The sequence below is a fragment of the Peromyscus eremicus genome, chromosome 8a, assembly GCF_949786415.1.
Source record: "Peromyscus eremicus chromosome 8a, PerEre_H2_v1, whole genome shotgun sequence".
In the NCBI taxonomy this organism is placed as follows: Eukaryota; Metazoa; Chordata; class Mammalia; order Rodentia; family Cricetidae; genus Peromyscus; species Peromyscus eremicus.
The window spans coordinates 99,756,132-99,769,532 of record NC_081423.1 but is presented as its reverse complement, the minus strand read 5'-3'; the positions used below and the strand labels follow the sequence as shown (position 1 = coordinate 99,769,532).

General features: G+C 49.2%; 1 protein-coding gene across 7 annotated transcripts in view; it reads right to left on the bottom strand.

Moving 5' to 3' along the window:
• Positions 1–5,177: 5,177 nt before the first annotated feature.
• The window catches only part of Tnrc6c (trinucleotide repeat containing adaptor 6C), a 127,682-nt gene continuing 119,458 nt past the window's right edge, over positions 5,178–13,401 (bottom strand). For 5 of the 7 annotated variants that reach the window (XM_059272209.1, XM_059272207.1, XM_059272208.1 and 2 more), the window contains 4 exons: positions 8,081–8,275; positions 7,207–7,277; positions 6,461–6,600; positions 5,178–5,826 (listed from right to left, as the gene is read on the bottom strand). In XM_059272209.1, coding sequence (XP_059128192.1) covers positions 5,466–5,826; positions 6,461–6,600; positions 7,207–7,277; positions 8,081–8,275 — 767 coding nt within the window. In that variant the 3' untranslated portion in view covers positions 5,178–5,465. Of the gene's footprint in view, positions 5,827–6,460; positions 6,601–7,206; positions 7,278–8,080; positions 8,276–13,401 lie in introns of those variants that run through there. The other 2 variants (XM_059272212.1, XR_009380804.1) reach the window with 2 other exon arrangements.

Below are 13,401 nucleotides of genomic sequence, written 5' to 3'. Positions count from 1 at the left end.
GGTTTGTGTTTTGGGATGAGCTTGTGACCTGCTCCTGCCAGGTGCTTAAGACCCACTAGGTCTTTCATGGGAACCTCAGGGCTTGGGGCTAAGTGAAGGTTAGCCTCTACTGGCAGAGGGGAAGTGGCCACATTCTTCTGGGCAAGACAAAAGGCCTGGCTGTGCCCAGGGTGAGAAAACAATCAGTGGTGATGTTATGTGGGTAAAAGAGGGGGGCAGATTTAGGGAAGAACTCCCAAAGGATGACTCAGTGTTTTGGGTGAGCAGCCCCTCAGTAGAGGGACCAGCAGTACCCAGTCTAAGGTGGATGGTGTGGGGTGAGATGACTTTGGTGAGCTGAGCTACAGGAGCTTGGTCTCACTCCTGAGACTGAACAGCCACAGCATCCTCCAAGTCTGCAGTTTTTTGGGGGTCACCTTGGGCCGGGACATGCCAGCAGTGCTGGGCCCACCGTTGCCCATGGAATCAGAAGTCCCTGCTGACACCAGCCATCCCCCAGCTGGTCCAGTGCCACCTCTAAGGCCAGCAACATGGAAGGCTCCTGTGACACTAAAGTGGATACCATGGGTGTTTCAGCAGCATTCCTAAGCTGTCCCAGCTGATCTAGGCTGGATGGTGCTGTGTCTCCAGTCCCCATGGGCACTCCAGATAGCCTAACCAACTGGATTCTGTACTAAATGAAGACGTCAGTGGGTGACGACCTTTATTATCATTAGTTCTGCTTCACAAGGTCAGGACACACCACTGAGAAGGGAAGGAAGACACCCCGGGTGTTGCATAGAATCACCAACACTGTCTTCTGTCAGCCCAGATCCAGGCATAGAGTGACTCCCAACACAGTGATCCAGGCACTGCCCGAGCACCGAGTGCCACAAAGGCAGTCAGCACCCCAGCTGACCATGCTTTGCCTCTCCTGACCTCCATTCCTTACCTTGGGATGGGCTCTTCTACAAAGCCACCCTCACTGGTGTTTTGTAGGCATAGAAAGGGAGGGAGGATGAGTTAGCTGTAACTGGCAAATGAAATCAACTCCAGACTTTGAAACTGCAAATTTCTGTTTAGCAGGTAGTATCGTTTCACAATGAATACAGAACTCAGTGTGGGGGTCTCATGTAGTCCAGGCTGGCCAAGGATGACCTTGAAATTCTGATCCTCTTGCTTGCACCTCCCTAATGTTGGCATGGCAGGTGTGCATGACCATTCCTGTCAACACTGCTTCTTGACCTTGGCTGCACAGAGAAGCACATGGGATTTGAAAACACCTGTACCTCTGCTACCCCAGAGATCCTTAAGGAGTACACAAAGGTCAAGGCTGATTAACTGCTCTGGGTGAAATCTAGCATCATCGGTCATATGCAGACACCTAAGCCGAAGACTGTTCACAAGGATGGGTTGGTAGGATTCAGGCCGGGCATGCTTCCCTTATTGCCAGCAGGAAGGAGATGAGCCTGTGAGGACGCCTTTACCGGCACTGACTCTGAGGAGCATTGGCTCGTAAGGGCACACGTCACCCTGGCCTACTAGGTCTTTTCTAGTACCACGGCTGCAAAGAAGCTTCCTGGGAGAGCCCTCCCCACCGTCGTCCTGGCCGCTTCACTCAGCCTAGGCCAGACCACAGTAGCTCCCGCCATGTCTTGGCCGCTTCACTCAGCCTAGGTCAGCCCACGGTAGCTCCCACCATGTCTTGTGCCCCAGTCAGGCTAGCCCACCTCTGCGGGCATTCTCTGCCCATCCCACCACCTTGGCTGGGCATCCTGCCTTCTGTCTTCACTGCTGTGCCACAGTCTTGTCAGAACAGTATGGTGATTGGGCAGCTCCAAACCCACCACTTCTTGGATCCCTGACATCAGGCTTACTTCATCCAATCTAGTCCCATGAGGCCTTTTCTGCTAGTCCTCATTGTCAAAGTCCCACACAGCCTCGATGGCCAGGGCAGGTGCCACCTCCACAAAACCTACTGTTACTCCCTGGACGTCTTGAAGGCACCAGAAGGCTGACAACAGCACCTCCCAAATGCAGGCAAGATCCTCTAAGCCACTGCTTCTTTTCCCACAGGAGATGGAACCATCTGTGCCATGGCAGCTCCTAGGCTAGCCCTGGTCTGCTCTGCTGCTGAAGTCCTGGCCAGCAGAGCTGGAGATTGCTGGAGGGCCAAGGGCAGCTTGACATCTCGAGTCTTGTTCTTCCTCTGGTCTTTGGGTTCCCACGAGGCCAGGGCCCTTCAGTGACGTCCTCAGCAGGGCTAGCAGCTCCCCTTTTTCCCGAGTCCCCTGTGGGAGGCCAGGGCTCATCCTCAGCACACGGTGGGGTCAACATTAGAGGGTGAGAGCTGAGCCAGTGTTTCTACTTCCACCCACGAGCCTGCTGACAATACTGTCGTTTTGTGCATGTTAGCCAATATGGTCTTAGGGGCAGAGATCAATGAACCACTTAGGAAGGCGTTGGGGGCCTTGAGCCTGTGGACTCAGGCAGTGCTACTCCTCAGGCTCCTGAGTACTGGGGCTACGAGGGCACATCACTGTGATTTTTCCAGATAGTGCTGACGATGGAACCCAGGACCTTGTGCCTGCACACAAAGGCCCTACCACTGAGCTACATCCCTGCCTCTCTGGTCTCGTTTTTTAATGCCTGTACTGGGCATGTGACAGTGAGTATGGGGCCGTGGTTCTGGGAGAACCTGTAGCCTCTGGCTCCACCCGCTGCTGGCCTGGGCAATACTGGTCTTCAGATGCATCCTATTCAATCAGGCCAGGAGGACTTGAAAGCTGTTATGCTTTCCAGTGGCTACTGATAGGATCCACATATTCTCAGCAAAACCAAAGAGCACGGCTCTAGCTCCAAGTCAAACAGCCAAGACTGAGTTTAGGCAGGAACAAGTGCAGACTCGGCAGTGCAGACTCGGCAGACTCGGTAGGCTGTCTCCACACCAGGTGAAAAAGGAAGTCCCTGCCTCTCACAGACGAAAGACCCAGCAATAGTGAATAGCCAAGAAAAACTGCAGTTTATTAAGACTCAACAAAGCGCTGTATTTTTGAAAGCAACCTCTGGTGTGCGTCCAACCACCACATTCCATGAGGGGGGCATTAAGCGCCACAAACTCTTTCTTTTAATCTTAAGAGTCAGAGACATTTTAAATTCAAAAGGTTAAAAAAAAAAAAAGAAGAAAAAGGGGGGGGGGACCCACAAAAACTGAAAACATCCTTTACTTCCATCCCCAGTTTTAAAACATTAGGAGTTTTTCTATAACTCAGTGCTAAATGGCAGCATGGCAAGCTGTACGTCTGGGAGCACACGCACGCACACGCACATATTTGATATACATACATCAAATATCTAGACGCACATATGGCGATGAGATGCAGTCACTCTGAGGAGGGCCGTTCCGTGGGACACATGATGAACCCCATTGTGCATAGTTCACGATCCTCTAGAAATCTAACCAGCGTTTCTCTGCGATCCTGCAGGACTTGCTTTCTTGTTTTGATAAAACCATTAAAAAGCTAATTAAAAAATGTAATGCACAAGTTTCCTGACCACATAGGCAGGGAGTACAATGTTCATATATTTTTTTAAAACATACTTGAGGGTGTGTTATTTCATTGTCTTTCTTCCTTGCAAAACAATCAAAACATTGATCATCTTTAAAACATAAAGCAATTTTTAATATATAAAGCACTCTTCAAACATCTATTTCTTTTGAGTCCATTATTTGGTAAATATGTAACTGCTACACATTAGAGATTAGGTATTTTTCTTCTTTGTGTGTGTGGTTTTTTTTTCTTCTTTTTTTTTTTCCTCTTTTTTTTTTTTTTTTTTTTTTAAATAACATCTTCAGTGCTAGGAGTTGGGTTTAAAAATACATGAAATGGTGTGGAGCTGCCCCCGGGAGCCCTGGCTTTCCTGAGAGCTAGCCGGCATGTGCAAGACAGAGACCACAATGCCTCGTCACCTTGAGGAAGGGTGAAGACAATTGACAGAGTCCATGGTGGCTGAGGGGACAGCACGTCCCATCCCACAGCTCTGAAGTAACACATCTGCATTCTGAAAATAGGTTTTTTGTTTGTTTGCTTGGGTTTTTTTTTGTTTTGTTTTTGTTTTTGTTTTTGTTTTTTTACGATGGAAGTCTTTTTTTTATTCCTTTTAAATTTTTTAATTTTTTTTAAAATTTTATTTTAAAGTCTGAAGGAGAACAAAAGGTCTGTAAACAGGTGGGAGCCCAAACCACAGCTCCTCCAAAAGCAGTCACAACCCATGTCCAAGTGCTTGTCCCCGCTCCTTGCGGAACACCCATTCTCTACAAGTATCTATGGCCACAGTTCAACAACGGTTTTGTTTTTCTCTTTAACTTTATATTCCAGATGGAAATGGTGCAATACTCTGGTAATAATCTTCTTGCATTAGTCCACAATGAAAAGCTGCTAAAGGTAGATAGACATATTATTTCTCCAGAGATATACACTGTAACTTTAAATGCAATAACAGAGTCCTTGAGTAAACATTTACACATGAATTGTCACCAGCCCTGTCCCATGGGTTCTCTACTGTTCAGGGTTAGCCGAGGGCAGGGCAGGGACACCTCAGTGCAAAGTTAGAAGCGAAGAACAATGACATGTGACCAAGGCGCAAAAAAAAAAAAAAAAAAAAAAAGCATATACTGAATAAAAGGGAAACCCACAGTTAAATCCCTCACACACTCAAACACGCACACACAGTAAGCGCTAACTGTGCAAGAGCACGTGCGCACGCACATACACACTGTTCCACAAGCACACACGCACACGCACACGTAGGCTATGAACGTAGACATTTCCTAGAGCCTGTTTCTGTGCACAGATGTCAACGTGGAACTGTTCACATTTCAGTATTGGCCTGCTGGGTTCAAGTATTTGCATGTTTGATATGTCTTTTTTTTTTTAACTTTTAAAAAATATTTTTTTGGGATTAAAAAAAATGACATGAAAAAGTAATGAAAGAAGGGTAATGTGCATAGGCGGATCCAGGGGGACAGAGCACTGGCCACACGCCTCAGCTCTGTGCCTGCACAATGCAGCCGCCTGCCCCGCCCGCCGCCTCTGGTAATGTGCATAATCGTCACAGGCTCACTTTAAATAGGCTTCAAGTCTCCCCCCACCCCACCATAAAATAACCCTTTCCAGCCCACAGTCTGAAAAGTGCCCTTCATGATAGAACTATTCTAAGCAGCTTTTATACTTAAAACTCAAAATGACAACACACCGTACAACGTAAGACGACATAAAATAAAAAGCTATGAGGAACATCTTGTCGTTAGCACGTGACACTGACCAAACGCAGCCCGCACTGTCTTCAACAGTTCGCAAGGGCTGAGGCCAAGGTTCATCTTCAAAACTGGACAGAGGTACTCGAAGGGGCAGCTTGTCCATCAGCTGGAGCCTCAGAGCCGGGCCTGGCATGGTCAGCTCTCTCCTCCCCAGTGACGGTGACCCCTAGATGGACTCGCCGCTGAGCAGGTCCCCAGGCAGCAGAGTGTTGAGAGGCGTGGGGCTGCCGATCACCCTGGCATCATCAGCACTGGGAGGGCCCCAGAGACTGCTGGAGTACTGGGGCACCCCACCCCACAGCAGTTCACTGCTGCCTTTGCCACTCAGGCATGGGGTGTTCCAGTGGGCAGTGTCGCTGCGCACTAGGCCATGGGTGCTGCCTGAGGAGCCCAGCCTGGGCTGGCTGCCCCCGCTGCTGGATTGCCAGCTGGAGGTGGGTGGGAGGGCTTGGCCTTGGGCCAGGAACCGGTTCACTTCTTCTTCACCAGCGAACTCAGCCAAGATGGTTGTGTTTCCCAGGACACACCTAGAAGGCAAAAGGCTGGGTAAGTGTGTCATCCCAAGTCCTGCGTCTGTGTTACCAGGAAAGACAGACAAAAGTATCACCATGTCACAGGCTATCATGACCTAGCCTTGTGGCTGTGCTGTCACTGTTAATTCTAAACCAGATAATGAATTTGTCCTCATTTTAACCTCCTGGCAGCCACAGAGGATTAATGTGTGGAGTTCATGTTTCATGTGCTGTACAATGGGGGGCTCAGCTGCTATCGGTGTCCCCCACCTCTGGTGTATTCTGCACGTATAAAACACCCTCAAGTGGGCAGTGGGCTGCTGTGAGCAACCCTGGAGTCTGGGTGGCTAGAGGCTCCTTTTGCCCTCTTCCTAGGGGACAGACAGACACAAACACAGTGACGACATGAAGACACAGGAAGAGGACGGCTGTCTACAAGCTGAAGAGCTAGGCCTCAGGAGGAGTCAAGTCTGCCCACACTTTGATCTTGGATTTCCACGATCAGGGCTGGGAAAGGACACAGTTCTGGCCTGCAGTGTGGATGCGGTGCCACAACACTCACTCACCCCACCTAACAACATTGGGCGCTTGTGGCTACTTGGCAGTGTGTGTGTGTGTGTGTGGGGGGAGGGCTGAGGAAAAAACATACATGTGCAGAGACTTCTGGGCCTTGGCGGCTTCTTCCTTGGAGCTGTACCGGACCACAGCGTTGCCTTGGGTCAGATTCAGGTGGAATGTGATGAGAGGCCCATGCTGCAAACACAGCGTCCGCAGTGTAGAACCGTCGATCTGAGGAGGAAGCAAAGGGCAGACCATGCTCTCCTCCAAGCTCTTGCTACGTTTTGCAGTAGCAGTATGGAAACTGGACGCACTGCATACTAGAACACACTCCCTCTGACAGGCTAGTGACTGCAGCTGACACAGAGAGATGCCTCTGTGGCCAGACATCTGCAATGGGGGCTACTTCAGTTATGTTAGTCAGAGGGAAGGGCCAAAGTACCATTCTGAGTTCTTCAGTTTGCAAAAGGCACAGCAGCAGCCTGGTAGCCTTGTGGTGACAAGCTAGTTCTGTGCCAGAGAACTACAAGCTGACCATGTGTCTGAGGTGGCCAAATCGCCTAGAACAGGTGTGTACGATGAACGGTTCTCTTTATCAAAGTACTGCTTTTCAGCTTCTGAAGGGTGACTAAGCCACCAGGCACATGGCTGAGAGAATCACGTGGCTGTGTCTGCCCACACTTACCTGTCCCCACACTCGCCTCTGCCACTCTAGGCCTGAACGAAGATGCCTGACACAGAAGGTTCCCTGCTCCAGGGGTAGGGCAGTTACCTTCTTGGCCACAAGCAGCCACCCATGGTTATGACATGACAGCCCCTACTTGGCAGCACCTGTACCTGGGGTGTGAGGTTGCGCAGAACGAGCCAGCTGCTTGTTCTTCCTGAGGTGTCAGTACTCCAAGCAGAACCTGTGTAACAAGTCCATGGGACAAGAACTCAATCCACAGGCCATGTTTCCAGTCTTACCTAAAACATACAGCAAGCTCTCGTCTTTGGACCCTGTGGAAGCCATGGCCCTTCTTGATAAACTCCATCTCATAATCACAGCAGATTCTATCCATGGCCCATGAAAACCGTGACTTCCCAAATACGCCTGCCAGCCCAGGAGGCCTGTCTTCTTCTGCCTGTGCGTAGGGGTAGGTTTGACGGGGTACCTGAGAATCGTCTGCAAAGTCCCACTCTCTACCTTGTTCTGTCCCAACCCCAGACAACACACCAAGTTCTGCTTGGTGAAGAAGTGAAGTGGACACAGCGGGGCAGGACTGCTACTACAAGGCTGGGCCACTGCTCTCGGCATCCGTAGCTGCCTGCAGCCTGGGTGCTTCCTCTTTCGTGCTGCCAATGGAGCCCAGTGACTGCACGTGTGGCCCAAGCACTTGGTGGGAGGGGCTCTACAGCGCTACACAGCACTAAGGAGGGACCTTAGTTTTTAGCATGGGAAGTCATTATGTTTCCATGGAACCTTGTGGAGAAATTAAGACCCCTGTACTGGCTGAGGTGGTAGGAAGCCTAGAATGGCTGAATGGTCTTTTTGAGGACACAGTCTATGTGGTATGTGCCCTGCTGGTCTATGACGCTCCAGCTCTTTCTTAACCTCCCAGGCTCCAGGGGTCGGATAAGAGGCATGGGATAAGACAGCTACATCCCCTAAAGCATGTAGAGCAGCTACAAATACCCTGTACCCTTGTCAACAGGAGGTGGCAGTGCTTACCCGAGGAGTAGGAACTGGTCCAGCCTAGGGGGCTGGTGCCCCAGGTAGAGGAAGGCTTGGGATTGGCTAAGCCTGGAGGTGGCCTGGTGGGTGCAGTAGTGTTTCTGGGTACCTTCCACAACTCATGAGACAGAGAGGCTTGTGTGTGAGAGGCTGGGCCCGAGGACCACGTTGATTTAATGTCTGACAGTTTACCTAGAAGGAGAGAGACAGAGCTTATGCACTGTGCACACCCAGAGGAGTGACTCCAGCCTGGGGAGCCAGCAGTCCCAGCACTGACAGTGACAGAGCACGACGGCCTGTCTGTCTCATGCTCCCTGTCTCTGGGGTGCCAAAGATGGCCTCCGACTCCTAGGTCACATGACCTTCCTGCCTCAGCTTCCTGAGCTGATGGGACCAGGGACTGTGCCACTGCACCCAGCTTTTCTCTCTCCGAATTTCTCTTCAAAGATACTGTGTGTGCCCTGGGTAGACTTGGCTGAACTGCTGACATCTGCTATCAAGAAAACAATAGTTCTGAAGTTTAATCTTTTTTTGTATTATTATTTATTAAAGTCTGTGTTTGTTTGCTTGAGATAGGGTCTTCCTATGTAGCCCAGGTTGGCCTTGAGCTTGTGGTGATCCTCCTTGCCTCCGCCTCCCAAGTGCTAGGATTACAGGCTTGTGCCATTATACCTGATTTATTTGGTGTTAAGAATGGAATTCAGGGCTTAGTGAATGCTAGGCAAGCATTTTATCAACTGGGTTACACCTCCAAGTCCTCCGACGTCCTGCTGATAAGTCTTCAACTTACCAGCAAGTTGTGCTGGGATGGTCATGGTCAGAAGCATGGTCTATACAGATGCTTCTTGTGCAGTCTCTAGGGGATTTAGTCTCCTTCTGACAGACACTTCCCCCACAGCCACTACAATCTATCTCTGAAGTGTCTAGGGAACCCTTTGTCAATCTAGCTGTACACAGATGTCTCCACTGCTTCTGCATTGAGATACAACACCAGGTGGGGATACAGTCATTGGAACTCATCGGGAGGAACACAGAAGCAATGGCCACCATCGGCCCTAGCTCCTTCATCTGCCCAAGCTCAACTGCAACAGCCACCGGAATCCTGTGTGTTCCTGAGACACGTCTACAGTACAGGTGGACCCTTACCCCAGCCTGGCCAATGGGAGGACCACAGCCTCACAGTGAACACTGGCTAGACACACTGTAAACCAAATGCTATCAGGAAAGGTGGTTTTTGCCTTATTTCTTTAGCTCCTTCCCAGTGGAGGTGTGAAAGGTTTCAACACCCTTCTCTGTCAAATCAGAAGGCATGGGAGCAGTCCAGCAGCACTGGCTCTGTAACCTGACCGCGATGCTGGAGTACATCAACACTGCTTTCCTGGGGCAGCTCTGTGTAGCAAGGCTGCACAGCACACCATTTGAAAATCTAGGTGAGGTTTGACGGCATACAGGTTTATCCACAAGTCCAAGACAATGTGTGTACACACATCTTGTGTCTGTGTCTTAAGGAAGCTTTTATAAAGCCTGGTGTAGTCGCACGCCTTTAATCTCAGCACTAGGGAGGCAGAGGCAGGTGGGTCTGTTTGAGTTTGAGGTCAGCCAGCTATACAGAGAAACCCTAAATTTTTTAATATTATAAGAGTTCTTTCCTTTACTCTAGAATAAATGATTTACTTGAAGGAGTTGTGAGGGCTGCAGTATCCGAAGAGTGCTTCAGACAGCACGATGACAGGACAGTGGAGCACGGGCACACTGTGGAGCTGGGGCTCACAGTGGGACTGCTGCAGTCTCCTCTAACCCACCTCAAACTCAGGTAAGCACACACAGATGCTGCTGCCTGCCTTTGCATTCCCACAGTCTTACAAGCCCTTGTCACTGCTCGGAGAAGGGGGAAGCTGACCTACTCAGGTGAGACCTACATATCATGGGGTCCTCATCACCCCATGAAGAGACATTACCACCCCCAAGTGAGGATACATGTTCCCACTGCTGAGATGGTCAAGTCCCTGCCTGGCTTCATCATACATGGCCTCCCTGCCCTTGAGGAGCAATGGACCAACAGGAAAAGCTGGAGCCTGCCCGGGTTTTGTTTGGGGACAGAAAGGAAAAGCTCCTACAGGTCAAGAGGCCCGTTTCTACCTGACACAATGCTGCTGAAAGCCACTGCAGCCAGAGGCACTGAGTGGTCAGGCTTTCTGAGAAGATGGTGGGGAGAACCCTGTAGAACCAAGCATGCACTAAGATGGGGTGGTAGGCATGCAGTGAGCAGTGTGGATGGGGTATGAGGAGCTGTGGCATGACACAGAGTAGGGAGGAGGCCAGAGTTGTGTTTCCTAGCTCCCGGGAAAGACTACAATAGACCTTCCTGAAAGTCCCAGAAAACCAAGGTGACATAGTATGGGCTGGGCAATGATAAAAATCATCGGAGGTGGGTAAGTCACAAGGAAGAGAACTACTGAGAAGTTTGCTGAACCCTGTGGCAGGATGCTGAAGGATCACCGGGATTTTCCCTACTGAAAGGATAAGAATTTAAATATAGGGCAATTCTCATTCTTTCATAGCTCAAACAAAAACCACAGAATTTAAAAAAAAAAAATCCAAACTTCTCAATATAAATCTTGGTGAACATAGAAACAAGAGAACTTTTCTGAGCTCCACCCCCCACATCGGTGTTTTGAGACATGGTTTCTCTGTGTAATCACCCTGGCTGTACTGAACTCAGAGAGATCCACCTGTCTCTGCTGCCCAAGTGCTGGGATTAAAGCCATGCACCACCACCGCCTGGCCTGAGCCTATCTCTCAATCCCACTTCCCTCGGGGACCTGGGGTAATAAAGAGGCACCTGTCCTGATCACTGTGTATACCCAGAGCCACAGCTTTCTATTCTGAGCAACCTTGTCCTTGTATCTAGAGGACATATGGGAATTTTCAGACACCTGGGTTCCTTATGGATTGGTTTGGCTCTGGTCATCCCTTTCTTACAAGTCTGTAAAGAAATCAAGACCCTGGGGACAGGGATGGTGCCAGTTTTGTGGCAGAAAGCAGGGCAGAAAAAACTTCTTCAACTGGGACCTAGGCACAGCTGGGCTGTCATGCCCATCGACACAAACAGAAAGCCATGGTTCCTCCAGCTCAGTTGGCTGCACCACTGTACATGCTATGACCTCCCCTAGAGCTCAGGATAGCTGACAATGACTCCTATACTGTGGGTCTTCAGGTTTTTGTTGTTGTTTTTTTAAAGATTTATTTCTTTCTTATGTATGTGTGTATGCCTGCAGGCCAGAAGAGGACACCAGATCTCACTACAGAGGGTTGTGAGCCACCAAGTGGTTGCTGGGAATTGAACTCAGGACCTCTAGAAGAACAGTCAATGCTCTTAATCTCTGAACCATCTCTCCAGCCCTGGGTCTTTAGTTTTAAAAGATGTCTGCTCTACCAATAATCCTAAATGACTTCCTCAGCCCAGCGACATCATCAGTCTAAGATCACAGGATGAAAGACTGGCCCTTCATTGCTATTCCTTGAACGAGCAATAGGGCCAAGCCGAACCAGGACCTCCTAGTCTTCAATGTTTTGTTTCAACAGTGAAATCTACCCCATAAAAGCATGTCCCTTTCCAGATGAAGCAAGTCTCGTATGATGATCCTGCAAAACAGTCCCACAAGTCTGGTTGCTGTTCACTTCTCAAGGGTTCAAACCAAAACAGTACCCATCAAATACTGGGTCTTGGTAAAATTTTTTTTCTTTTTTTTTTTTGAGACAGAGTTTATCTGCATAACCCTGGCTGTCCTAGAACTTACTCTGTAGACCAGGCTGGCCTCAAACTCACAGAGATCTGCCTGTCTCTGCCTCCTGGGTACTGGGATTAAAAACGTGTGCCACCACTGCCTGGCTCTGAATTTTTAATACAGAACAGAATACAATACCAATGGCAATAAACTAAGAAAAAAAAAACTTAATTAAAACATTCAGCCAAATCAGAAATACTGGGATAATTCCTATAGTCCCAGTACTCAGCTAAGGCAGGAGGATGGGGAGGTTCAAGGTTAGCCTGATCTAGAGAGTAAGTCTGAGGTCAGCCTGGGCTACATGAGACCCTGTCTCAAAAAACAAAACAAGTAAGAGTAACTACAACAAAAACAGGATGTGGCAGTATATGCTTATATTCCTAACTCTTTAGGGGTGCAGTCAGGAGGATCAAGAGTTCAAGGTCATCCTCAGTTATACAGTATACTCAGGGCTACATGAGACCTTGTCTTAAAACTATTGAAAAAAACCTCCAAAACACCACCTCAAATCCAAACCCCCTCATATCCAATATCCTAAAAAAATATAAACAAATACAGCGGCCCAAGTCCATAAAATAAGCCAACCCGACTGTGGGCATTCCCTATTGGGAACTGTTGTCTTCCCTACTGGGCATGAGTGTCTTCTCTTTCTAGTTTGGATCATCAATGCAGTCAATCAAACAAAGGCCTTTGTGGCCGGGTCTGGCACTAGGTCAGGGTTCTGTGGGGAAGCATCCACCTGTTGACCTAGAGCAAGTGCAATAGCACTTGGTGTGGTGTGTGCCAACTGTACTCCTGTCAGAGAAGCCCTAGGGTACCAATGTGCAGGAACAAGTTTTTCTAGCATGCAGCACATGGCAGAGGAGGGTCTGAGCCTGGTGCTGAGCACTTCTGTAAATGCACAGGACCCTAAAGCAACATCCTTGATAGGATAGGCCATGTACACAGAGAGCTTCAAGCCACTGGGCTAGTTGGCTATCTCTTTAGTGCTGGAACTTGATTCTGTTTCTTTGCCTTGTCCTGGTAGCTGATACCTTTTTTTAGGCTTGGCCTCCTTTCTGTTCTAGGTTTAACACCTTTATCAGGAATGTATGGAACTGGAAGATGACCGCTTTGCTGTCTAGAATGCATGTATTTCTCTAGGCTACCTTTACCACACTTTGGGCAGATGGTAGAGGTCACTCAGAATGCTCCTAGTACCGCTCAGTGCTGAGGGATCACTTACTGCTCCACTGAAGCTTGACTCAGGTAGCTCTGCATAGCAAGCAACTAGCCCTTTCCTAACACTGGGACCAGCAGAACCTCTGCTGCATTTCTCCACCATCAACACAGAGGCTTACCATTCTCGCAGAGCCACACTTAAGAGTAATAAGCAGCGAGGGATGGGGTCTACATCCTCCACCTCTGCTTTACTCTTACTTTGTCACCTCCTACAGGCTCCTGTTTTTGTATAATGCAAGGACACCAGCAATCTGAAAGCAGTAGCTGTATCAGCCCCAGGGCAGCTGGCGAGGAAGGTATGCATACAGG